Source organism: Hippoglossus stenolepis, chromosome 11, assembly GCF_022539355.2.
Source record: "Hippoglossus stenolepis isolate QCI-W04-F060 chromosome 11, HSTE1.2, whole genome shotgun sequence".
Taxonomy (NCBI): Eukaryota; Metazoa; Chordata; class Actinopteri; order Pleuronectiformes; family Pleuronectidae; genus Hippoglossus; species Hippoglossus stenolepis.
The window spans coordinates 25075064-25100063 of NC_061493.1; the positions used below are offsets into that span (position 1 = coordinate 25075064).

The window sequence follows — 25000 nt, forward strand, 5'->3', positions numbered from 1 at the left end:
AGACTAAAGCTGATTCATGCCTTCATTTCTATGTGACTGGATTAATGCACTTTTTACAGCGTCCCATAGAAAACAATAGAGACTCATTCAGAACTCTGCAGCTCGTGAACCAAGAGGAGGGAACACATTAGTTCCAGCTGCTCAGGTTGTTCCACACATTGACTTCAAGGTTCTCCTCCTCACACACCAGGTTCTGAACGGACCCAGTTAAACAGCTGCCTCTCTAGTGAACGATGTTCCCTCTAGAACACGGAGAACATCTGCAGCAGCTCTATCAGAGGTTCCAACAACAAACCCCAAAAATCTTTTTCTTATTTATTTCCTCCTCTTTTAACATGTTCTTATGTTTGGGGTAGTTCACCCAAAAATGAAAAGTCTCAGGGGTAAACAGTGTTGCAGCCAAATCAGTAACTGGTGAGCGATCCTTCAACCGTAATGAAACAGGACAAAACAGGATATGTCTCATACTGCTCCTTGATGGTATCCAAGTTTCTGTCAGCCCCGACATTCAAATTCAACTCGAAGCTTCTCGCAATAATTGCAGTTACTGCCGCAGTTAGAGGATCACAGAGACATCGAGGCCACAAACTTGGTGTAAATGATTTCGTCTTAAGTTGAATTTCAACGTCGGGGCTTGTGGACACTTGATGACATCACATGAGGAAAATGGAGACATGTTGTTTTATTACGTCTGAAGATTCAGTCACCAGTTACTTCAGTTGTATTAAATTCTGCTGCAACACTGTTTACACCTGAGACTCCAGAAGGGTTTTATGGACTCAAACACAGTCCCCCATCAGAGAGGTGCGTAGATAATGGGTGAACTATCCCTTTAAGATCTGTTCTCTTTTATGAATTACATTTTATGTTTCTTTTTATTAACATGTTTTTATTAGTACTTACATGTTTTATCTATAGTGTATCCAACGCACTTTGAGCTGAATTTGTTGTATGAAAGGTGCTTTACAAATAAAGTTTAATATTAATATTGTCAATCGCCCACAACCAGTCAACACATTATCCAATCAGATCCATTGATTAGAGCGTTCATGATCATGATCCTACCTTGGGGGTGGGGCTGGCAGTGGGCGGGGGTAGATGGGGCGTGGTCTGACTGGAAGACGAAGGGGTGGGGTTTCTTGTATGTGACGTGATCGTGGGTGTGGTCTCTGAGGGTCTCTGAGGGGTGGGGGCTGAGAGCTGTGCAGGTGAAAGAGGAGGCTGCTGGTTGGCTGCTGGTGCTGCTGGTGCGCAGGTGCTGCTGGTGCTGCTGGTGCTGCAGGTGCTGCTGGTGCTGCAGGTGCTGCAGGTGCTGCTGGTGCTGCAGGTGCTGCTGGTGCTGCTGGTGCTGCTGGTGCAGGTGCTGCAGGTGCTGCTGGTGCTGCTGGTGCTGCAGGTGGCTGCAACTCAGCTCGACTCCCTGGTGACGTCACTCTGATCTCATCATCTTCATCGTCCTCATCAGCTGAGAGGAAACTCAAGGTTAGCTACATGCTAACACATTAGCAAACAGTACAGGAGCTCCATATTCATAGACTGACATGCTAACACTGTAGCATCTACCATGCTGCTTTAGTCAATACATGGGCTTCCTATTAGCATAGCTTTGCTTTTTAGCATGCTAAGCCATTTCAATACCCTTTTCTGACTAGCAGCTGAATGTAGCTTCATTTTGGTAGCATGCTTATGTGTTAGCATTTGAACACATTAGAATGTTTCCATACAGCAGCTGTAGCAGTAGCATGTCCCATGTTAAGACATTAGCTCTTTATTCTGTTACCTCAAAGCTAATCACTGATCTCATGACAGGTCATTAAATGTAGCCAACAACTAACATGCTAACACGCCCACGCACACACACACACACACACACGTCTGTAACCTCGGATGAAGGCAATGCCGCTCAGTGCTTGTCTCTGAAGTTTAAAGTTAGCAGTGAAGTGTTCCATGTTGTCGTATCCGTGTTGGAGTTTATCCAGGTGAGACGTGTTGGTTCCCTCCACGATCCTGATCAATAAACAGCTAATAATCAATAAACAGCAAATAATCAATGATGTGATGAGATGATGACAAACCAAACACGTTAAAGACTCACTTCTGCAGCAGAGGTTTGGACGTCTGCAGGAACACGACCATCTCAGACTCGTCCAGCGTCTGGATGGCGTTCTCCAGCAGCTGCGCGGCAGCGTCCATGTGCTCGCTGTACTTCCTCCTCAGACCTCGGATGTTGTCGACTCTATCTTCCTGTTCAGAGCTGATCCTCAGAGTCATCTCACCTTTCTTCTCCTCCAGGAGAGCGAACAGGTGATCAAATGTTTCGCACAACTTCGACTTCTGTCTGCTGCCGTTCTCCTGAAAACACAACAGGTGTGAACCTCAGGTGAAAAAGGTGTGAACCTCAGGTGAAAAAGGTGTGAACCTCAGGTGAAGTGGATGAACTCACATAAACAGCTCCACAGGTTTCCTCCAGGTGACCGATGATCGCCTGAATCCTCTCGTTATTCCCAACGAGCATGGAGATACAGTCAGTCAACTCCGCCTACACACAGACACACACTCATGTTAAACACTCTATGGATGAAGAAGAAGTTGTGTTGTACAGGTGTACATCCCACCATGACTGAAGGTCATCTGGCAAACAGAGCATTGTGTGTGCGATGACCTTTTGTGCAGTGAAGACGGTGTCAAGTGGAGCCACCTCACACTCTTTGTGCGCTCCGAACACTTTACACAGTGAACAGGTGGGGGCGCTGCAGCTCACACAGTAAATGTTGATTCTTTCATCCTCGTGATCAACACACATCGGCTGATCGACCTTCACCACAGAGGACGGTTTACTGAGAGAGAGAGAGAGAGAGAGAGAGAGAGAGGGAGAGAGAGAGAGAGAGATTGATTGATTGATTGATTGATTGATTGATTGATTTTGCTGTTGTTCCTGAACCTTGTTTTCTGATATCAGGTGAGTGTTACCTGCTGCTGTCCTGTTTGTACATGTCGATGATGTTCTCCACCAGCAGGTTCCTCTGCAGTCCATAAACACCGTGTCGGTCCAGGACCACCTCATGGCGACAGGACGGGCAGCGGAAACGACCTCCTGATGTCACTGTCGAGCCGCTCCTCGTCGACAGGTAGGGATTGGACGCCTGCAGGGGGCGGGGCCAAACACAGGTGGAGAGGTCTCATTTATCCCCTTTTCAGTGGAGAAGCTTTGGAAGTTCCCATGATGCTGTGGGAGGACTTCATGGATTCACTCAGGGGGCATTTAAATAGTCCATTTTACTTAGGAACCTTCTGAACTGAGTGATATTACCTAAAGTTTCTTAATATGATCTGTTCAATTCTTTAAATGATGAGGAAAGGAGCTTCAATGCTTCCTAACTTATCTCCTTTAGCCGAGGAAACATCAACCATCCTTTTATGAAAGGAAAGGAGACAATGCCGTCCCACAATTCTTTGCGGCAGCAACATTAATATATAAAAACAGAACAACTGTTTTATTCTCATGATCCAGATGTGAATCATCACATGATCGTCTGATTTCTTCTCGGTCACATGTGTCCAGTCAACAACAAACATAATGAACTTATAGTTCACAACATCATCATCAGAACGAAACACAACTCAATAAACGTAGTCCTTGAGGAAATCAACAGTCGCTGCTGATCAATACAAGTTCTCAGGTGGGTAGACTCTTTCACGCCCTCACCTGGAAGACGTCATTGGCACACTTGCGACAGAGGTTGTGTTGGCAGGGCAGGATGACCACCGGCTTGGTGAACGTCTCCAGACAGATGGGACAGATGAGCTGCTTCTCCAGACTCTCCATGACACTGAGCGACACCCGACACCAGGGGGAGACACCCGTCACTGGGAGAGGGCAGGGGTCTCAAGAGATTAGAGAAAAAAGGAAATGAAGGAGCAGCAGTGTTGCGGGTCTGTGGTGTTGCAGGTCTGTGGTGTTGCAGGTCTGTGGTGTTGCGGGTCTGTGGTGTTGCGGGTCTGTGGTGTTGTGGGTCTGTGGTGTTGTAGGTCTGTGGTGTTGTGGGTCTGTGGTGTTGTGGGTCTGTGGTGTTGTGGGTCTGTGGTGTTGTGGGTCTGTGGTGTTGTAGGTCTGTGGTGTTGTAGGTCTGTGGTGTTGCGGGTCTGTACACAGCAGTGTGAGAACTGTGAGTCTGTTTTTAGATGGACAGACGTCAGCTGTTGCCGTGCCGACAAGTCCTTATATGTCAAAGGTCACAAGGAGGCGTGACAGAGCCAGGTGGGAGGGGGTCAAAGTAAGTAAGCAGGACAGATTCTTAAAGGGACAGTTCAGTGTCAGAGAAGCTGAGGAGGCTGCAGCTTCCCCTGCTGGTCAGTGTTGGGTTTGATATTTATTTTTAATTATTTTATGACTTTCACCCAAAGATCAGCTCGAATTCCTTCTGTCCCTTTTAATTCAAAATGCAAACTTTAATTTGAAGCTTGGCTAAAAGTTTAGATTCCATCTGTAACGGCATTAGAGCATCTGAAGTGTGACTGAAGTATCACCATGACTGCAGCGATGGGAAAACTGAGAACAGGTGTGTGGGGGGGGCGGGGATTCTCAAGTGGCCAGGAGACAAGAGGAAAGTCCGGGGACATCTGATGGACAGGAGGAGTATGACACATGAAATGTGTTGAATGTAAAGTTTTCTGAAAGTTCAGATTCAGATAGAACATGAAGAAAAACACATGGACATCCGTAAAATCGAATATTTTATATTTCAACACACAGCAACACAATAATCTCGGTAAATGTGTCCAATCATAATGGCGCCCTCTGCTGGACAGACAGGTGACATCATCACGTCACGTGATTACAGGAGACATCACGTCACACTCTGAACATTATTCACAAATAAAATAAACATAAAAATGCAACAAACTTAAAAGTAAAACATTATTAACATCAGATTTATTTATTTCCTAAATCTTAACCTTTATTAATGATTAGTGAGAGAACTTCAACCAATCAGAGTTGAATTAAAGAGCTGCTGTGTTAAAGGAACAGTCTGAACAAATAATGTTTTCACCTGTTAATGAACAGACGGATATATAACGTCATGTCAGACTGTTGCTTTAAGACATAACGTGGCCTCTTATTGGCTGACGTTAAACTGGTTCTGGTTCAGACTTGTTAGAAGGTTCAGGTCTCTACGGTTTCAGGTGGTCAAGTGTGGGACTGCGGCAGTGTTTCCTGTTTCCTGTCAGCTTCATGTGAAGGTGTCTCCGTATCTTCGGTGTCCGTCAGTGATCAGCTGAGTTTTCTCACCGGCGTTTGTCGGCTGCTGAACGATCGGAGTCTCAACATCTGAAAGAAAAAACAGAAAAACCTTTGTTATCTTATGACATCATGGCCTCAGGACCTCGGGTCTGAGCAGCCACGTACAAATCCATACCTTTTTTTTATTTTGAAAGAGACAGGAAACAATCAGGGACAGACATAGTAAAAGGATCAGCCGGAAGTCGAACCCTCAACCTGCTGGTCCACACTCGGACCAATCAGCTGATGAGTGTAATAGTTTTATTAAATGCTAATTCGATTTTTAACAGTTTTGACAAATGAATAGACATATTTTAAGGTATTTCACATAAACCAGTTTTCACCTTAAAGCTTGCCACAAGAATCTGGGTTTTTAAGTTGCGGTGAAAGTTCCCTGTGGTTTGTTAAGGGAAGAATTAAAGGCTTTTAATCGGGACCCGAGCCCCGACAGCGCGAAGGCCCTATTTAAATGGGTCCGGGTTTTCTTATTATTTCTCTGCCAAATGAATCGCGGTTTTCAGGGCTCAAAAACTCATGAAACTTTGTAGAAAATTCAAAAGTGGTGAAAATGTACGTATTCTGGCGTAATTTGAAATGGGCGTGGCAAAACGGCTCAACAGCGCCACCTAAAACGCAGACACTGTTTGCTTTCACCGATCTTCATGAAAATCGGTAGACAAGTGTAACATGACCAGACATACAAAAAGGTCTCAAGGACAATTGTGAAAAACGCAACAGGAAGTCGGCCATTTTGAATTTAGTGGCCATTTTGGATTTAGTGGCCATTTTAGCCATTTTACACGTGTATTTTAACAAACTCCTCCTAGGGCTTTCATCAGATCAACTTCAAATTCGGTGAGTGTCATCTCAACGGCCTGATGACATCTACACATATCATGTCAACCATGTCATCTTTGTCAGAAGGGTCTCAAGACATTGATGATGAAGTTATGTGGAAACTGAGTTTTCGTCGAACACCGTGTTCGTGGCGTCAAAGTTCAACAAGTCGCCATGACACATGAAATTACTGTAACTTCAGTGTACCCCGAAGACATTTATATGGCACCACAATTCACCAACATGTACAAAAAACAGTGGTGACGTGTCTTTTCATAACAAACAAAAAACTCAGAAGTCGGCCATTTTGAATAGAGTGGCCATTTTAGACCATTTACACATGTTGTTAATGACGAACTCCTCCTAGAGCTTACATGTGATCAACTTCAAATTCAGTGAGTGTCACTTCAACAACATGGAGATTAAAACTACCTCAATTATTTTAGTGTACTTCACACGGTGGGACCGTGGCTTAGCGCCAAAGTTTGATGATTCATCAAAAAAGAGGGATTTGTGATAACTCCTCTGTGCATTGTCCAATCTGACTTAAACCTCATTCAAACGATCACAGTCCCGCCCTGAACAGATCCATGTATCAATATTGACTCATTGTCACAGCGCAACCTGCTGGCAACAGGAAGTGACAGGTTTTATACTTTGATGCACTGCTCCTGGTTGCTTTACAATATACAGCTCAAATGAGCTTCATGGTCAGAATGTTGACATTTCCTCAAACCGTGTAAACACTGAGGTGCGGCAAAGGTCCATCCTTCGCCAAAGGAGACGATGTTGTCATAACTCCACTGTGCATTGTCCAATCAGCCCCAAAATAATGTCACATGATCAGTTTCCAGGCCTGAACAGCTCGATATGTCAAAAATAACTCAGGGTCATAGCGCCACCTACTGGCATCAGAAAGAATGCCTCGTTTTACAACTTTAATTTGATTTACATAAATATTTCACCGTGTGGTCTGCACTTCATGGCGTGGACCATAATGCGTGATTCGTGGGCGTGGTTCGGCGTTGCATGACAGACACAGGAAGTAAAATGTTTATCCTTTCTGCGGTGCGCAATACGCACGAAACATAGAGCCACTTCGCCCGGTTCCCGACCGCCCTTGCTGGGAGCCACATCAGGTCCTAAATTCGCCAGCGCTCGGGGCCACACAGTGCTGCTTCGCAGCCCTAGTTATTATTATTATGAATGATTATTAATAACCTGCATGATGTCTTAAGGGGGAGAAACCCTCAGACTTAATACCATTAAAGCCATGACATCTCTTTTAATGTAAGCTAAAGGGATCTTTTTCATTTTATTTGATCAGTTTTAAAGTTTTAACCCTTTGAAATCCCTTAACTTTACAGATAATCCCTTGAAACTAATTCATGTTAAAATCCATCACCTTTATTAACCTTTAAAATACCTTAACTACATCAATATTTAAGGATAAATAAGCATATTTTAAGGGATTTGATTTAATGTTAAAGCTGACTGACAAAGCTCACTTCCTGTTGTCTCACTATTGTCGAGGTCGTTGCGTATCTCTTCCTCGAGGTCGTCAGGGGAGATGTAGTCAGGCTCCGCCCCCTCCCCAGCGGGCGTGGGCTTGAGTTTTCCGCAGCAGCAGTTACAGCAGCAGCAGAGACAGCAGCAGCAGTAACAGCCGGTCAGGACGCCACACACCACGAACAGACCCTGACACACAAACACAGTGTCAGCGCCCCCCTCAGGTCAGACTCTGAGACTTTGTAAGCCCTGGCCCCTCACCTTAGCCCACCAGGTGGACAACATGAAATACGTGTTAACGTTGTCCTCTCCGAACTGCTGGGCCACGTAGAGTCCTAGAGAACCGTACGAGTCGTAGATGTTCCTCTTGGTGAGGTCGGACAGGACGGCGTGAGCGCTGTTCAGTTCCTTGAACTTCTCAGCAGCGTCCGGGTTCTCTGGGTTTTTATCAGGATGGTAGCGCAATGCCAGTTTCCTGTCACAGGTCAGCATGTTACTATTACAACTGAAAGCTCCAGAAGTGGACGACACAGATTGAAAATGAACATATAATGTAACAGCTGACTGATCACCTGCTGCAGGTGAGTGGGCGTGGCTGCGATTCACTCACCTGTAGGACTTCTTGATATCATCATGGCTGCAGCCCCTCTCCAGACCCAGGATCTGATAAAGAGACTCGCCAGAGGTGGACAGAGTTCGCTGCCTCCCCTCAGACATCCTGACACCATCACCTGTCGCAGGTAAACCAGGTCAGACTCAACACTGGACTCACCTGAACCTGGTTAAATCACCTGATGTCTGGGGGCCTGTGGCTGGTGCCTGACTACTGATCCAGTCTTGGTCACAATAACAATAAAATAGACTGATGAGAACGAGTTTCTTCAGATGCTAACAGAATCACGAACTCCATTATTCAAACCCACAGAACTTTATTTAAATTCTTCTAAGGAGATGAGTCAGTGAGCAGCAGAAACATGGACGTCTTCACTGTCCCGTAAAAACATTGATGTAAAGTCTGGTCAATTTTATTTCAGCAGGATTCAAACGTCATGTTTTCCACGGACACTCCACATGATACATGTGATGATGTCACCCAGGTAGAACATACCTGTGAAAGAGTAATAAAAGAGTCGTTACCTGATGAAGCCTCGGAGTGCACGGTCCTGTCGTCTCCCTGTTCAGGTGTGTGTGGGTCCGGTCCCGTCGTCTCCCTGTTCAGGTGTGTGTGGGTCCGGTCCCGTCGTCTCCCTGTTCAGGTGTGTGTGGGTCCGGTCCCGTCGTCTCCCTGTTCAGGTGTGTGTGGGTCCGGTCCCGTCGTCTACCTGTTCAGGTGTGTGTGGGTCCGGTCCCGTCGTCTCCCTGTTCAGGTGTGTGTGGGTCCGGTCCCGTCGTCTCCTGTTCAGGTGTGTGTGGGTCCGGTCCCGTCGTCTCCTGTTCAGGTGTGTGTGGGTCCGGTCCCGTCGTCTCCCTGTTCAGGTGTGTGTGGTCCGGTCCCGTCGTCTCCCTGTTCAGGTGTGTGGGTCCGGTCCCGTCGTCTCCTGTTCAGGTGTGTGTCCGGTCCCGTCGTCTCCCTGTTCAGGTGTGTGTGGGTCCGGTCCCGTCGTCTCCCTGTTCAGGTGTGTGTGGGTCCGGTCCCGTCGTCTCCCTGTTCAGGTGTGTGTGGGTCCGGTCCCGTCGTCTCCTGCTCAGGTGTGTGTGGGTCCGGTCCCCGTCGTCTACCTGTTCAGGTGTGTGTGGGTCCGGTCCCGTCGTCTCCCTGTTCAGGTGTGTGTGGGTCCGGTCCCGTCGTCTCCTGTTCAGGTGTGTGTGGGTCCGGTCCCGTCGTCTCCCTGTTCAGGTGTGTGTGGGTCCGGTCCCGTCGTCTCCCTGTTCAGGTGTGTGTGGGTCCGGTCCCGTCGTCTCCCTGTTCAGGTGTGTGTGGGTCCGGTCCCGTCGTCTCCCTGTTCAGGTGTGTGTGGGTCCGGTCCCGTCGTCTCCCTGTTCAGGAATCTGAGCAGGATCTCTGACAGCCTCCATCAAACATTCAGCCGCTCGGCTCAGGTGACCACGAGTCGCCACGCCTGCTCAGGTTTCACTGAGGCGCTCGGATGGAGGCTTTGTGATGGAGGTCACCATGGAAACTATTATTTCTGTTCAAGTCATGTGATCATGTCGGTGACGTGACACCTTGTTAAATGTGACTATGACTGAACTGACCAGCAGATGTCAGTGTTTCTTCTTATATGAACAACTTTATGATGTTTTGATAAACATGTATTGAATCAGTAAAATGTCAAAGTTGAATATATTAGTTAAATGTGAGACAGTGAGAAACACAAAACCCAATCAGATCATTTGTATTTAATGATGAGGAAACAAACAGTTACACATACAACAGAAAGTTTCAGTTAATGAGAGACAGAACAAGGCCTGAACCAGAACTAACCAGACCTGAATCAGATCTGAACCCAAAATCACCCAACCTGAACCGGAACTAACCAGAACTAACCAGAACTAACCAGAACTGAACAAGAACTGAACAAGAACTTACCCGACCTGAAACAGAACTAACCGGAACTAACCCGACCTGAACCAGAAGTAACCAGAACTAACCAGACCTGAACCAGAAGTAAATCAGACCTGAACCATACCTAAACCAGACCTGAACCAGAATCAACCGGAACTAACCAGACCTGAACCAGAAGTAAATCAGACTTGACCCAAAACTAACCTTACCTGAACCAGAAATGAACCAGACCTGAACCAGAACTAAACCAGACCTGAACCAGAACTAACCGGAACTAACCCGACCTGAACCAGAAGTAAATCAGACCTGAATCAGAAATAACCAGGCCTGAGCCAGAACTGAACCAGACCTGAACCAGAACTAAACCAGACCTAAACCTGAACTAACCCGACTTGAACCAGAACCAACTGGGACCAACCCGACCTGAACCAGAAGTAAATCAGACCTGAACTGAAACTAACCAGACCTGAACCAGAACTAAACCATACCTGAACCACAACTGAACCAGAACTAACCCGACCTGAATCAGAACTGAACCAGAACTAACCCGACTTGAACCAGAACTAACTGGAACTAACCCGACCTGAACCAGAAGTAAATCAGACCTGAACCAGAACTAACCAGGCTTGAACCAGAACTGAACCAGAACTAAACCAGACCTGAACCAGCTCTGAACCAGACCTGAACCAGAACTGAACCAGATTTAAGAACTAAGAACCAGAACAACCCCCCCTCCTACAGGATACATGTTGGATGCTACTGAAGGGGGGCGCAGGATCAGTCCATCTGGCAAGATCGACCAATCATCATGCTGCTACCGGGTCACACGGGCATCTGCAGCTGTGAGTACTCGTCCTGCCCCTCCTTCTCCTCCAGGTGAGACTCCATGTCATCAGCATCCAGCTGCAGGAGCACAGGTAAGAGGTCAGCGTCATGGCAACAGTCAGATTTACCACATACATTCTACACATGTATGACACGTTAATCACATGTAAACACAGAACGACATCACAGACGAGTTTTATTAAAACTCTTTCTCAAGAGATGTTTGTGTGGTGTTGAAGTGGTTCATGTGTCATTCAGACAAAAACTACAGACGTGTCAACAGATATGTCAGCTGAGCCATGTCTATCAAATCCAACACGAACAATCTGTTCAGACCAGTTGTTAAGACTTTGTGTGAATCTGGTTTCACTTGGTAACAAACTGGGACAAACAAGCTTCATGTAATGTCAGGTCAAATAAAGTGAGACTCACACTCTGCAGCTCTCTGCGGCTGAAAAGATGAGGCAGCAGCAGCATCCTCACAGGTATCGTCAGCAGCAACACAAAGGGGAAAGCTAGTGCTGCTGCCGTCGCCATGACGACCCACAGGAGAGACAGACAGGTCAGCTGGACAATAGTGAACATGTGCATTCTTAACGTCCGTACCTGTCAGACAAGAGACAGGTGTCCACATCATGTGACTCAGTTTCACACCTCTTTCAGTGACAGATGTTTTTGTCCCTGGTCAGGGGGCGGCTCTAACCTTGCGGACGTAGCTTTGATTAGGGTGGTACTTTGAGGGCATCAGGAGCAGGATGAGCCTCTCGGTGAGCTGGATCCCGTTCAGAGACATCACACCCATGTAGAGGAAGATCCCAAAAAGCACCGCTAGAGGGATCTGACGCAGAACCTCTCCGATCACGATGGACAGACCTGAGACGAGGAGCAGGGACCGGATCAGAAGTTGTAGCACAAACTATGGTCACATCAGTCGCAGAAGGACTCAGAGTCATACCCACTAACACAGCCACCAGGAAGCCAGTCACCCTCTGCTCCTTCACTTCCTGGATGCGGGGCTTGTCGCCAGGGGCAACAGCTTTGCTCATGACGGTGAGGGCGTTGGTGTGGGTGACGGACCGAACTGTTGCAGCTGACAGCCAAGGCAAACCAAACAGAGCTGAGATTCCACCCACCACCACAATGATGAGGAGGTCCAGGTGAAAACCAGTTCCCTTCACCAGCATCCTCTCCTTTTTACTGACAATCAGTCTGACGGAAGCAGGGAAAGTGACATTAACACTTCATTCCGAGACCAAAAAAACAACAAGACAAGAACAAGAGAGTGTTGTACGCTGTGATCTGGGACTCCATGAAGATGAGGATGAAGACGAGGATGGCCGGCAGAATGCTTGCGCCCATCATCCAAATGGGGAACTGCCCGTCCGATCCCAAAGGAGAAATCATCCAACCACGCTTCTCTGGACTGGAGACAGAGAATCCACTGGGCACATTGAGTTTCTGTCAGTCAATAGAAAGAAGTCAATTCAACAGAGGTATTCACACAGATGTCTTGATGAGTCTTAAACATGCTCTGGTCTGACCTGGGTGTAGGTGTCCTCCGCACTGTAGTCCACCAACACCATGATGAGGATAGCAATGGGGACCCCAAAGTCTCCGATGATCCTACGGAGCTTAAGTCAGAAATGTGAGACCTCACATTTAGACTTTGAATATCCGAACACTTATTACACACCTGTACCTGTGAAATGAGAGCTGTTCCTTTATAACCCTGTATCTGCATGTAGATTTACCTGTGCATTTGTACTTGTACCTGTGTACAGAAATAAATGTCTGTACGTTTGTACTTGAATCTGCACCTCTTCAACTTCAACTTACATTTTTTTTGCAGCCAGGCCAAAAAAACAAAACCCAAAACTAACAGGAAACACGGACACACGGACTCTGGCACAATACAGAAAACCATTGAAATACATAAATACATGAACACATCCAATACCAACAGAAAACCGAGAGCTTGTAAAACTATCAATAAAAAACGTCATTCAAATCAAAAATAAGACCCTCATCAGTCATCAGGAGTGAATGTGAACTGTCTCCTTGAAATTTCCCTGTTACGTCGTTGTTTCTATCAATTTTCACGGGAGCCCCCGAACCGTCAGTCATTAAATCCGGGTCACAGTCGTTGTTTGAAAGCCAGGTTTCAGTAAGGGCCAGTAAACAAGCATTTGTACTGTACTCGCCCAGATGGAGTTCATCAGTTTTATTACGGAGGGTCTGCACATTTGTCAGAATGATGGCTGGTAGCAGGATGTGGTTGATCTTCTGTCGCCGTAGTCTCAGGCGAACCCCGCCCCTCCTGCCGTGTTTAAGTGTTTCAGTTCGCTTAGAACTTTCATGTCTGTTGATAAGGTTATTTTCCAGGTGCTGAAGCAGTGACTAGCGGTACATGTGTGTTGTATTGCAGTAACAGCTCCTTTGAGTATTGAATTCTGATGGAGTTATCTGATGCAGATGACGGGAGTCGTAGATGCCCAGTGAGATGGCGATTTAGTACACCACACGTGTGCAAAGAAACAGCTCCATTTCAAAACGGGTCGATCAGTACAGCTACAAGAGCAGCGCCCTTTTGTTCAATGAATGAGCTCTTCTCGATCCTCTATCTGCATCGGCACCGGTACCTCTGCTTATATCTACATTTATTTACCTGTGGACCAGGATAAACGTAAATAATTACCTGTACCTGTGTGTATCTCCGGAAACAGTATCTGTGTTTACTTGTATCACTGTACCTACTGTATATATACACTTGTCTGCATGTGTTTGTACCTGTACCTGTGTGTGCACCTGTTTGTGCCTGTACCCATACATGTGTGGTCATGTACATGTATGTACATGCAAATACCCGTGCATGTACCTGAACATGTACCTGGGCTTGAATGTACTGACCCTGCCGGGGAAGAAGGAGCTGTTCTTGAACTTGCGGAGGTAGAAAGCGATGAAATACGTTCCCGCCATGAGCAGTAACGACAGCAGGGCAGTGTTGGGCTCTCCAACAACCTTCCCAGGATTCCCAGCAACAGTTGTATAGTTGCAGGGAAATGGAGATACTGTGTTGTTTCCATGGTAACAGTTTTTGAGAGGATGCTCCTGAAAGATCTAGAAAGGACCAAGACAAAGAAGAACACCCCCAGTGTTGCTCTGTGTTGTATTAACAGATACTGTTGTCTGCATCAGAACCTTTAATTCACACACACACTCAGACTTCAACATGAAAATAATCAATGTATAAATCAATCTGTAATCTCAACATGCAACACTGAAGCATAATTCCTGTTACTTTTTAAAATGCACAGTTCATGCTTGTTGGTCTCTGACTTTACCTTGACCGTTTTGGCGAAGGTCTCGTAGATGAAAATGAGGGAAATGAGGAAGGAGAAAATCTCCTGAGTGAAGCGGGAGACAAAGCGAACAAGGATGCTTCCCTCAAAGGCCACAGTGAGGAGAACAAGTAGCACCAGCCAGAACCCGATCCACACCCGGCCCGTCAAATACTCGATCCCATTGCTTTTACAAAACTATACAGAAGGAAAAGACCAGGTAAGATACTTTGCTTTGATGGAGGATCCCTGACCTGTAGGGAGGTAGGTGAAAAAAACTGTAATTAATGAAATATATAACATTAAGCTAAAAGTCCATTCCTAGTTAAAAGCGACACATAGATTTCAGAGGGTTAGCAGAACAGATGAAACATCACATGAGGTATCAAAGACAATCTTGAGTTTTAACAGTAATAAAGTTCAATTCATCGGTTTGACCAATTATGGTTTTCAAATGTTAAGGCTTATTTGAGATGTACAATCAACCATCATCTGCATAACAGCTTTAACAAAACTACTCATTATCTTGACCAAAAAAATCATCGTTCCTAAACTTAGGTATCTACTGATACAAAGTGCTGATTGGATACCAGGCCTCTCTCTTCTCTGACAACCTCACTGCTCCCTTACTTCACTGTGTGGTAGTCGTAGTTTTTATACTGTGTTGACAGCCTGAAGATACAGAGTAGAAAAAGGAGTTTCCATTTACTCCCCATCTGACCATTCTAAGGTTATGTGGTAAAATGAAGGTCCGAAAACCCCTCAAGTGAACATTGTGTTGACAGGACTCACGATAGAACCGTGAGATACCATCATGTTAGAGATGTGGGGAAATAAATAGAAACAAACAGTTCTCACTAAAACCTTGTGTGTTCCATCGATCTCTACAAAACGATATGTCCACAGACATGATATATTAAAACAGGTGTGAAGAGAGTCAGGTGAGCTCACAGTGTAGAAGGCCTCTTCAAACACCAGCAGCGGTCCAGAGAAGCCGATCACCAGCAGAGGCTGAGCACCCAACACGCTGAACACTATGCCCTGCATCGCCGTGGCAACAATCAGCTCCGACACACCAATCAGACCCTCTGTTTTCTCACCTGTGTCAAAGGTCAGCGATCACAGCAACAACACAAGGTCTAAAACAATGTATGGTGATTTTATGTAATCATCAAATAAACATCTGGTTCCACCAAACCTCATCTCAAAGTCCGGTGTCTGTCACGACTTACCTAACAGTCCACCAAAGGTGATTGCAGGTGACAGGGCAGCAAAGTAGATGAAGATGATGGCGGCCATGCACTGAGGGTTCAGAGCATCTCTGATGTCACTGAGGTACTGAGGGTAACGTCGAGCCATGTCTTTGATCAGACCTCCAAACAGACGACCTGAACGCCTCAGGGGCTCGTCGCTGGGTTTGGAGGGAACCAGGGAATCTGAGATAAGATCACAGTTGATGAAAATCTTCAGATAATAAGAAGGAAACATTTGGTCTTATTCTGGCGACATGTTTGTCTTGCAAGGAAGATGAGCACTTTCACAGAGAGATGGCAACTATTAACTGAGCAGGAAGTGACGACAATGTCCAAATTCATAACTGCTGATGAAACATGTTCATTGACATAAGAACAAACCTGATAACTGACCTTCATGCTGCTGAATACTCGACGGTTTCTCCTGCAGTTTGCTGCCCTGCTCCTCCTCCCTCTTTTGGAGCATTTGTCTTTGGAAGCGAGCGACAGAGTGCAGGAGCTCGTCCCCATCAACCTCTGAGGGAGGCAGGACGACGCTGCAGTCCAGGAAACGGTTGATGGCTGTCAGCAGATCCTGGCGGTCGTCAGCCTGGTACGCTGCCTCATGGAAGTGCTGAGGAGGTAGAATTCATTATACAACATTTATTATGACGCTTTAAGGTAGCAGAGCATCTGTCAAGTCTGTGGGGACTCGCCTTGTCTGACATAAGTGTGGAGATGGAGCGTCCGATCTGGTGATAGTCGATGTTAGTGACGGGTGGGCCCAGCAGCAAGAAAAGGAACCTCACAGGGACGGGGACTTCCAGAACAGACTCGAGCAGGACCGCCTCCTGCAGCCGCACAAACACCATGGAGGGCTGATCCAGGAAGCTCACACTGCCTGTAGACACAGCAGAGGGATTCTGTGACCCAACTACACACATTCAAGAAGTAGATGATGTATATACGATGTGTACTTTCGTGATGCATACCTACGAGAACCACGGTGGCCTCAGCTCTCTCTGGGATCTTCTCCATCAGCTTTGCTTCATGTTTGGATCTGGGGTGACAGAGGGGTGGGGCTTCTCTCTGGACACGCCACAAAAAAAACTCAGAATCTTGACAAATATTTACATTTACTCATTTGAAAAGCTAAATCCTAACCACTGCTTTACTGATGACTCCCAGTTGTACTTGTCATCTGTCACAGCATCACTCCTTCTCTGGACCTGACGTTCAACCTGGACCAGACTGAGCTCGTGTTCTTCCAGAGATACTCACTTCACCCTGTCCGCCACCGTACACAATAATGAGGTGGCACCAACTCCATGGGGTGTCAAATGATAATCTCACAGCAGATTAACCCCTCCTCCTCACCAGGCAGGCAACCAAACCATCAACAGGCTTTTCCTAAATTCTCATCACACTAACTGCTGCGAGTAGGTGTTTGTTCAGGACCAGGGGCGGCTGGTTAATACCAGGCGCTGCCCCCACCAACATCCTGAGAAAAAACACCTATTTAAACATGTTAAACATGATTTAATTAGATAATATTTTACTGGTACAATCCTCATGGTCGACCGTCAGCACCTGTGAACATTCAATATAAATTGTTTTCAAATTGGATTTGGCTAATTTGTGTATAAATCCATTTACTTCCTGGTTGGGGGCACCGGCTGAACGAGTGTGAATGTGGGTCCTGATACTTTTGTTAACCACGTGACCTGAGGCTGCTCTTTGATTGGTTGTTGCAGATTTTCCACAGGACGCAGCTCTCCACGCCCCGGACACTCCCACTTTTATTTACAGCCAATTGGTATGGATTTTTTTTTTTGAATCTAATGTGATTGGTCGACCCTCGAGGCCGTCTCACGTACGGCCGGCGTCACTGAGTTACTCCTGTGAGCTGACTGGTAACGATATGAGGCTTCCGGTGGAACGGTGGTACATCCGGAGATTTCTTTACAACAAGAAATAAACAGGATGAAGGATCTCAGTCCGACCGGATTTACAGATTCAGCAGCAAGTGATGAAGACGAGTTTACACCTGCTGTTGTTCTGAGAAACAGACGTGACAACTGGTGTTAAAGTCTTTTACTGCTTCACCTGTTTGCTGTTTCAAAGTGTCGGCACGGAGGTACAGTGGACAAGGACGTGGGTGTGAGACCTGAAACATCTCTGTGAAAAACACAAACGGCATGAAATTTGTGTCACTTAGACACAATGAGTCAAAAAAATGTTGGCAGGCTGAGAAGTTCCATGAAGGATCGAACCCCCCAACACTGCGCCCCCCCAACACATGTTATCACCAGCCGCCACTGTTCAGGACCATGTCAAACTTCTTTGTCATCACTCACTGTGCTTTTGTTACTAAGTTATGAATTGATTTAATGTCACATCACTGTCAAACACACAAACGTCAAACAGTCGTGGTCTGTCTCTGTTTTACCTTGGTCTTCTCTGGGTCAGCCTCTTTGTGATTGGTCAGGTTTTGGGGGAGCTCTGATTGGCCATTGTGTTTGTCAATCAGGGCGGCCATGTTGGCAGCTGAGATGTTCCTGCTGAACGAGCTGTGATCTTTCTCATCACTGGGATGACTGACGACAGAGACAGGGAGAAGACATGAAAACACTTTGGGTGGATGGATGATGGACAGATGGATGATGGACAGATGATGGACAGATGGATGATGGACAGATGATGGACAGATGATGGACAGATGATGGACAGCTGGATGATGGACATATGATGGACAGATGATGGACAGATGGATGATGGACATATGGATGATGGACAGATGGATGATGGACAGATGATGGACAGATGGATGATGGACATATGATGGACAGATGATGGACAAATGGATGATGGACAGATGATGGACAGATGATGGACAGATTGATGGACAGATGATGGACAGATGATGGACAGATGGATGATGGACAGATGATGGACAGATGGATGATGGACAGATGATGGACAGATGCATGATGGACATATGATGGACAGATGATGGACAGATGGATGATGGACATATGATGGACAGATGATGGACATATGATGGACAGATGATGGACAGATGATGATGGACAGATGATGGACAGATGGATGATGGACAGATGCATGATGGATATATGATGGACAGATGATGGACAGATGGATGATGGACATATGATGGACAGATGATGGACAGATGATGGACATATGATGGACAGATGATGGACAGATGGATGATGGACAGATGATGGACAGATGCATGATGGACATATGATGGACAGATGATGGACAGATGATGGACAGATGATGGACAGATGGATGATGGACAGATGATGGACAGATGCATGATGGACAGATGATGGACAGATGATGGACAGATGATGGACAGACCTGTGTCGGAGCAGCAGAGCTCTCAGGACGCTGGTCCGATCCTCAGCTTTGATCTGATCTGAGATCACCATCTGCTCCGCCACCTGCTGGGCGATGTCCGGCAGCGTCCTCTGCTTCAGGTCCAGAAGCACCGCCCCTGAAAACACAGAACCATGAGGTCTCACCATGACATCATCAGTTACCTGGAGTTGGTTGTGACTGTGACTGTGTGTGTGCAGTGTCAGTGTTTGTCCAGCGGGGGCAGCACATAGCTCACCATGGGAGATGGTTTTTCGGAGCTCGAGCAGCGAACGGAAGGAGAGCGAGGCGACGTGAGGTCGACCCCAACGCTCCGTCTCCTCCTCCACCTCCTCCTCAAACTTGATCCAGCGAGCTGTCTCCCTCCACTGCAGCTCATGGTTCCTGTCAATCATCAGCTCGTTCAGCTCCACAAACACCTGCACACACACACACGCACACACACAATTGACAGGTTTTTATGTGGGACATGTGTGTTGATATGTGTTAATGTCAGTGACCTGAGCTCATCCTGATCCTCGGACACTGCGGACGCCAGCGGTGCCGTCTGAGACCGGGGGAGCAAAAACCTCAACGCCAGTAAATGGGCTTTTCAGCAGTGTGCACATTGTTTGGTGTATTTCTACATGAACGCAGTGAACCATGAACATGGTTCATATCTTTGTGTTCACTGTACAAGTAACGTTAGGAGACGTCTGCCAACCACTGAGCTGCCGCCTGAGGAAAACACGTCTGATGGCCGTTTTGTTGCTGTCTTTATTTTGTCTGTGTGTGTGTGTGTGTGTCTGTGTGTGTGTGTGTGTGTGTGTGTGTGTGTGTGTGTGTGTGTGTGTGTGTGTGTGTGTGTGTGTGTGTGTGTGTGTGTGTGTGTGTGTGTGTGTGTGTGTGTGTCTGTGTGTGTGTGTCTGTGTCTGTGTGTGTGTGTGTGTGTGTGTGTGTGCGCGCCCTGTGTGTGTGTGTGTGTGTGTGTGTGTGTGTGTCTGTGTGTCGTAAAAAATTAGGGTTAGGGGGTTGGTAAGACAAGTCTTATAGTGAACTGTGATTTTCTCATCCTCCCAATTAACAATACTTATTTAATTATCATAAAAAAATTGAATAAATTATAACTTCAGAACACGTTTAGAATAGATTTATATTTTAAATATAAAAAAAATATTATTTAAACATCAGCAACAGCCACAACACAATAACCACAATATCTCACTGGAACGAAATCTGCATTTCAGTAGAATAAATAATGTTCTTGACATCAAAAACTGTGGAAAACAACATGTCACTGTGTGTGTGTGTGTGTGTGTGTGTGTGTGTGTGTGTGTGTGTGTGTGTGTGTGTGTGTTTTCAGTACATCATATGTTCTCGTGATATTTCATCCTGCAGTGCAAACATAACTCGTAAAGAGAAGAGATCAAAGAAAACAAAGGAGCTGTGTGAGGCTGCTAAAGGCTGATCCCTGACCAGCTGGATTACAAAGAGCACAGGTAGAATAAGACGTGTACCAGTTTCTCAAACTATAATAAACAACACCATATTGCAATATGTAGATGATTTTGGTTAATAAAAGCATAGATTAATGCTGCAATAGTAAACTGTGCCTTGTTCCCAGATGGACAGCAAGTGGAAAGTGATGGAGACATTGTGCCACAGCCCAGAGACAAAGTGCAGGGACGTTCAATCAGCTACTATCTCTCCCAGGTCTCAGATCAATACTCCAGCAACTTGTAGCTGTAAGTCCACCTCTTCTGTCCTCTTCTGTCCCATCTCACCTGTCCCCCTCTTCTGTCCCACCTATTCTGTCCTCTTCTGTCCCATCTCACCTGTCCTCTTCTGTCCCACCTCTTCTGTCCCATCTCACCTGTCCCCTTCTGTCCCATCTCACCTGTCCCACCTTTTCTGTCCCACCTCTTCTGTCCCCTTCTGTCCCATCTCACCTGTCCCACCTCTTCTGTCCTCTTCTGTCCTCTTCTGTCCTCTTCTGTCCCACCTCTTCTGTCCCACCTCTTCTGTCCTCTTCTGTCCCATCTCACCTGTCCCACCTCACCTGTCCTCTTCTGTCCCACCTCTTCTGTCCCACCTCTTCTGTCCCATCTCACCTGTCCCCTTCTGTCCCACCTCTTCTGTCCCACCTCTTCTGTCTCACCTCTTCTGTCCCACCTCACCTGTCCCACCTCAGTGTGTGTCAGTGTGTGTGTCAGTGTGTGTCAGTGTGTGTCAGTGTGTGTGTCAGTTTGTGTCAGTGTGTTAGTGTGTGTGTCTGTGTGTGTCAGTTTGTGTCAGTGTGTCAGTGTGTCAGTGTGTGTGTCAGTGTGTGTCAGTGTGTGTCAGGGTGTGTGTCAGTTTGTGTCAGTGTGTTAGTGTGTGTGTCAGGGTGTGTGTCAGTGTGTGTCAGTGTGTGTCAGTGTGTGTGTCAGGACTGAGGAGGAATCAGCCCAAAATAAAACTTTAAAGAGACATTACTCCATAAACAGGAAGACACAGCATCACTGAGGCTGAGGGACTAAACACACACACACACACACACACACACACACACACACACACACACACACACACATTCTTAACTAGGCTGAAACAGGTTAAATGAAACCGAAGTAAAACAAAGTTAAACATGAAGCAGGTTAAACACAGACGGGATAAATCAGCCTGTACCTCAGAGTGTCCACTGTTCATGTCCAAACTGTCCATCGTGAAGACGAGACTGAACCAACACAGACTCAACTCTGGGTTTACCTGCCCTCACATGAGTGACATCACCTGTCCCACCTCTTCTGTCCCACCTCACCTGTCCCACCTCACTGGAAGACACAGCATCACTGAGGCTGAGGAACTAAACACACACACACACACACACACACACACACACACACACACACACACACACACACACACACACACACACACACACACACACACACAGAAAGTGGAGACGAGTGACACGTCTCCACTTCCCCCAGAATTGAAGCAAAATATCTCAGATACGAACGCAGCCACCTTGTGGTGATGACGTCAGTTGCAGTCAGAATCTGTGCAGTCGGACTGAGGAGGCGTGGCATCCTGAGTCAGTCTCAGAATGTTTATCATCAAATAACTAATTAAAATCAAACTGATCAGAAACACGAACAAACATCAGTGAGATAAGAACGAGCTGAAACGACAGAAACCAGTTTTTTTGTTTGGTCCATGTCCCATCTGGTAACGTGGAGGAAGATTATGATCTATACTGTAGCCAGCCACCAGGGTGCGATCCAGATGTTTTGGCTTCAGTTGTGCGAACATCCTCAGAGGTCAACATGACGGCAGGGTCGTCAGAGCAGAAACTCCCGTCCCGTGCACGTACCTTGTTTTTACGTGTTTGACCAAAACGTCTTTTACAAAGAGAGTTGACTTCGGGGGGGATGTCACTTTATTAACTGTGACATCACAACTCACCTCGTGAGGCGTTCGGTCCGGTCGGAGCTGTGACTGACCGACGATCTGATCTTTGCTGATGTGGACGACTGGTCCTCTGCAGCTCCGCCTCACCAAGTGACGCCGCACGGCCGGAACATCGTCCAATCGGTGACCTAAGGGGAGGGGCATACATGTGGGGGCGGGGTCAGAGCACAGGGGTCAATGGTCAAAACTCTGATGGGGACAATTTCCTTATTTCATCATTGATTGCCTTGCTTCTTCTTTCCTTAGGGTTAGGGTGCACCCCTCCTTCCTTCCTTCTTGTTTTTTCTGTTTTCATGGGAACTTTCTTTCATTTAATTTGGTTTCAGGCTCGACTGAGCTTCAGTGAAGTGAACTCTGAATGATCCAATCACGCACACAGGTGAGCAGGCTCAGGTTTCTCTGATGTAGGAAGAGAAAATTTGTTTTTCTCAGTCCAGTTGTGAGGATCAGCTGACAGCCCCCCCCCCTGCCTGTTGTCAATTTCTGTGCGTCCTCTCACTTCACATCTGTTTCCCCATCAATCATCATCAAACCTCAACAGTCTGTTGATCCATCTCTCAATACTGTCCCTCTGTCTGTGGCTAGCAGCTCGGTTAAAATCTTAAAAAACATGAAATATCTTCAAACATTCACAACTCCACATCTGTCCCTATATGTCCACATCTGTCCTCACCTGTCCTCATCTGTCCTCATCTGTCCCTATCTGTCCACATCTGTCCTCACCTGTCCTCATCTGTCCACACCTGTCCTCATCTGTCAACATCTGTCCTCACCTGTCCTCATCTGTCCTCATCTGTCCTCATCTGTCTTCATCTGTCCTCATCTGTCCCTATATGTCCACATCTGTCCTCATCTGTCTTCATCTGTCCACATCTTTCCTCATCTGTCCTCATCTGTCTTCATCTGTCCACATCTGTCCTCATCTGTCCACATCTGTCTTCATCTGTCCACATCTGTCCCTATATGTCCACATCTGTCCACATCTGTCCTCATCTGTCCTCATGAGTCCACACCTGTCTTCACCACTGTCCACCCTCCTCATCTGTCCTAATGACTAACGACCTTTTCATGTCCTCAGATAATGGACTTGTCTCTTACTGGTCCTGTTGGATCTTAGTGCAGCATCTGACCCCACAGATCATAAGATCCTGTGACAGAGACTGGAGCAACATGTCGGGATCAAAGGAACATCAGACTGGTTTAAATCATATTTATCACATAGATTTCAGTTTGTTCATGTGAACACTGACTCCTCCATGCACACACAAGTTAGTCATGGAGTTCCACAGGGTTCTGTCCTTGGACCGATACTCTTCAGCTTATATCTGCTCCCTTTAGGCAACATCATCAGAAAGCACCTCGTACACTTCCACTGTTACGCAGACGACACCCAGCTGTACATATATGAAGCCTGATGAATCTAATCACTTAGTCCAACTTCAGGAACGTCTCAAGAACATCAAGGTCTGGACGACCCAGAACTTCTTACTTCTAAATTCAGACCAAACTGAGGTCGTTGTATTTGGCCCTAAACATCTGAGAGAAACACTGTCTGACCAGATAGTCCCCTTGGTGTTAGTTTGGCCCCCAGCTCCACTGTGAGGAACCTGAGTTAGGACCAGGAGGGAGAACTCCCATCATTCTCTGATCACTTCTCTCTCTCTCTCTCTCTGTCTCTCTGTCTCTCTGTCCTCATCTGTCCACTGCTTTTCACAGCAGAAAATGCACAAACTGACCACGAACGACCAAATGATGACCAAAAGACGTTAAATCACATTTTCAAGTCAGGACCATGATCAGATGCAGGACCAGCCTGTCCATGATTTAATTCTCACAAACATGAACATTTGAACAAACATCGATGTGATAAGAACTCCCTTAAACGACAGAATCCATCTTTGTGTTTGTGTGTTTGTGTTTCTTCACTGACTCTTGATTCCGTCCAAGTCGACCGACGTCAACGCTCCAACCTCGTCAGTGTCGTCAGTGGCAACGCTCATCATGGTGCTGCCACGTGAGAGGCTGTTTTGATTGGTAGAAGTGGTGGGCAGGTCTCTGTGAGGGGGAGGAGTAACGAGTTAAGATGATGAGTGCTGAAGTTACCAAAGTGTCAGGTGTGCTCCTCACCTGGAGGTCTGACTGCAGGACTCCTCCTCCTGGTCTTCTTCTATGGTGGTCGCGGCGCTGGGGGCAGAGCCTCTCCTCCCATCCCTCCTGTCCTCACTGGTCCTCTTCCTCTTGATGTCAGCGGGAGGTTTGGACAGAGGATGCTGGACCTGGAGAGAACAGTGACGATGATCTGCAGAGGAGACAGAACCAAACGCAGCATGTTTGAGGTTTTAGGAGCAGAAGTGGATCAGATCCTTTAAGCAGAGAAAGGGAACATGCATCTTCAGGACCCCTGAAACACCCTGGACCCTTGATGGAACAAGTTCCCTTGAACCAGATTTAAGAGGTTCCACCCTCTGAAATGTTCTCAGAATCTGAACCTTTTCAGATTTTCCTATTTTCTCTAAAAATTAAGATCAAAATAATGTAAACCTTACAAACAACCTCCCTTTAAAGAGCCTTTAAAACTTTCTCTAAGACCACCAGAACCTCCTGAAACACCCTGAACTCCTGCAGGCTCCTAATG

The 25000-nt window shown here is 46.6% G+C and overlaps 3 protein-coding genes across 5 annotated transcripts in view; all 3 read right to left on the bottom strand.

The window, feature by feature from the left end:
- Nucleotides 1–4186, bottom strand: part of LOC118117463 (E3 ubiquitin-protein ligase TRIM63-like) — a 4425-nt gene extending 239 nt beyond the window's left edge. Inside the window, exons 1-8 of one of the 2 annotated variants that reach the window (XM_047341921.1) lie at nucleotides 3707–4186; nucleotides 2971–3143; nucleotides 2663–2837; nucleotides 2444–2539; nucleotides 2096–2352; nucleotides 1883–2007; nucleotides 1408–1465; nucleotides 1066–1270 (exon numbers count right to left, since the gene is read on the bottom strand). In XM_047341921.1, the coding sequence (XP_047197877.1) occupies nucleotides 1066–1270; nucleotides 1408–1465; nucleotides 1883–2007; nucleotides 2096–2352; nucleotides 2444–2539; nucleotides 2663–2837; nucleotides 2971–3143; nucleotides 3707–3826 (1209 nt within the window). In that variant the 5' untranslated portion in view covers nucleotides 3827–4186. Of the gene's footprint in view, nucleotides 1–1065; nucleotides 1466–1882; nucleotides 2008–2095; nucleotides 2353–2443; nucleotides 2540–2662; nucleotides 2838–2970; nucleotides 3144–3706 lie in introns of both variants that reach the window. The other variant, XM_035169694.2, reaches the window with a different exon arrangement.
- An 826-nt stretch (nucleotides 4187–5012) lies between these two features.
- Nucleotides 5013–8862, bottom strand: LOC118117480 (dnaJ homolog subfamily C member 5-like). Its single transcript, XM_047341929.1, has 4 exons — nucleotides 8238–8862; nucleotides 7889–8102; nucleotides 7627–7816; nucleotides 5013–5329 (listed from the first exon to the last, which is right to left on the bottom strand). The coding sequence occupies exons 1-4, from the start codon at nucleotides 8342–8344 to the stop codon at nucleotides 5232–5234; spliced, it is 609 nt and encodes a 202-aa protein (XP_047197885.1). The 5' UTR covers nucleotides 8345–8862; the 3' UTR covers nucleotides 5013–5231.
- A 1090-nt stretch (nucleotides 8863–9952) lies between these two features.
- slc4a2a (solute carrier family 4 member 2a) overlaps nucleotides 9953–25000 on the bottom strand; it is a 15648-nt gene continuing 600 nt past the window's right edge. Inside the window, exons 3-21 of one of the 2 annotated variants that reach the window (XM_035169660.2) lie at nucleotides 24493–24664; nucleotides 24296–24420; nucleotides 22360–22493; nucleotides 19172–19352; nucleotides 18916–19051; nucleotides 17978–18125; nucleotides 16521–16617; nucleotides 16245–16429; nucleotides 15943–16162; nucleotides 15529–15732; nucleotides 15248–15396; nucleotides 14300–14494; nucleotides 13866–14075; nucleotides 12500–12589; nucleotides 12250–12416; nucleotides 11914–12167; nucleotides 11662–11831; nucleotides 11391–11564; nucleotides 9953–11036 (exon numbers count right to left, since the gene is read on the bottom strand). In XM_035169660.2, coding sequence (XP_035025551.1) covers nucleotides 10956–11036; nucleotides 11391–11564; nucleotides 11662–11831; nucleotides 11914–12167; nucleotides 12250–12416; nucleotides 12500–12589; nucleotides 13866–14075; nucleotides 14300–14494; nucleotides 15248–15396; nucleotides 15529–15732; nucleotides 15943–16162; nucleotides 16245–16429; nucleotides 16521–16617; nucleotides 17978–18125; nucleotides 18916–19051; nucleotides 19172–19352; nucleotides 22360–22493; nucleotides 24296–24420; nucleotides 24493–24664 — 3092 coding nt within the window. In that variant the 3' untranslated portion in view covers nucleotides 9953–10955. Of the gene's footprint in view, nucleotides 11037–11390; nucleotides 11565–11661; nucleotides 11832–11913; nucleotides 12168–12249; nucleotides 12417–12499; nucleotides 12590–13865; nucleotides 14076–14299; nucleotides 14495–15247; nucleotides 15397–15528; nucleotides 15733–15942; nucleotides 16163–16244; nucleotides 16430–16520; nucleotides 16618–17977; nucleotides 18126–18915; nucleotides 19052–19171; nucleotides 19353–21579; nucleotides 21793–22359; nucleotides 22494–24295; nucleotides 24421–24492; nucleotides 24665–25000 lie in introns of those variants that run through there. The other variant, XM_035169661.2, reaches the window with a different exon arrangement.

Bases quoted from the DNA above. Each gene is read 5' to 3' on its own strand.
- LOC118117480 (XM_047341929.1), bottom strand. From the start codon at position 8,344: ATGTCTGAGGGGAGGCAGCGAACTCTGTCCACCTCTGGCGAGTCTCTT. The intron at 7,817-7,888 runs GTGAGGGGCCAG...TTTGTGTGTCAG, and splicing joins TGTCCACCTGGTGGGCTAAG to GGTCTGTTCGTGGTGTGTGG. The intron at 5,330-7,626 runs GTGAGCTTTGTC...TTTTTCTTTCAG, and splicing joins CAATAGTGAGACAACAGGAA to ATGTTGAGACTCCGATCGTT.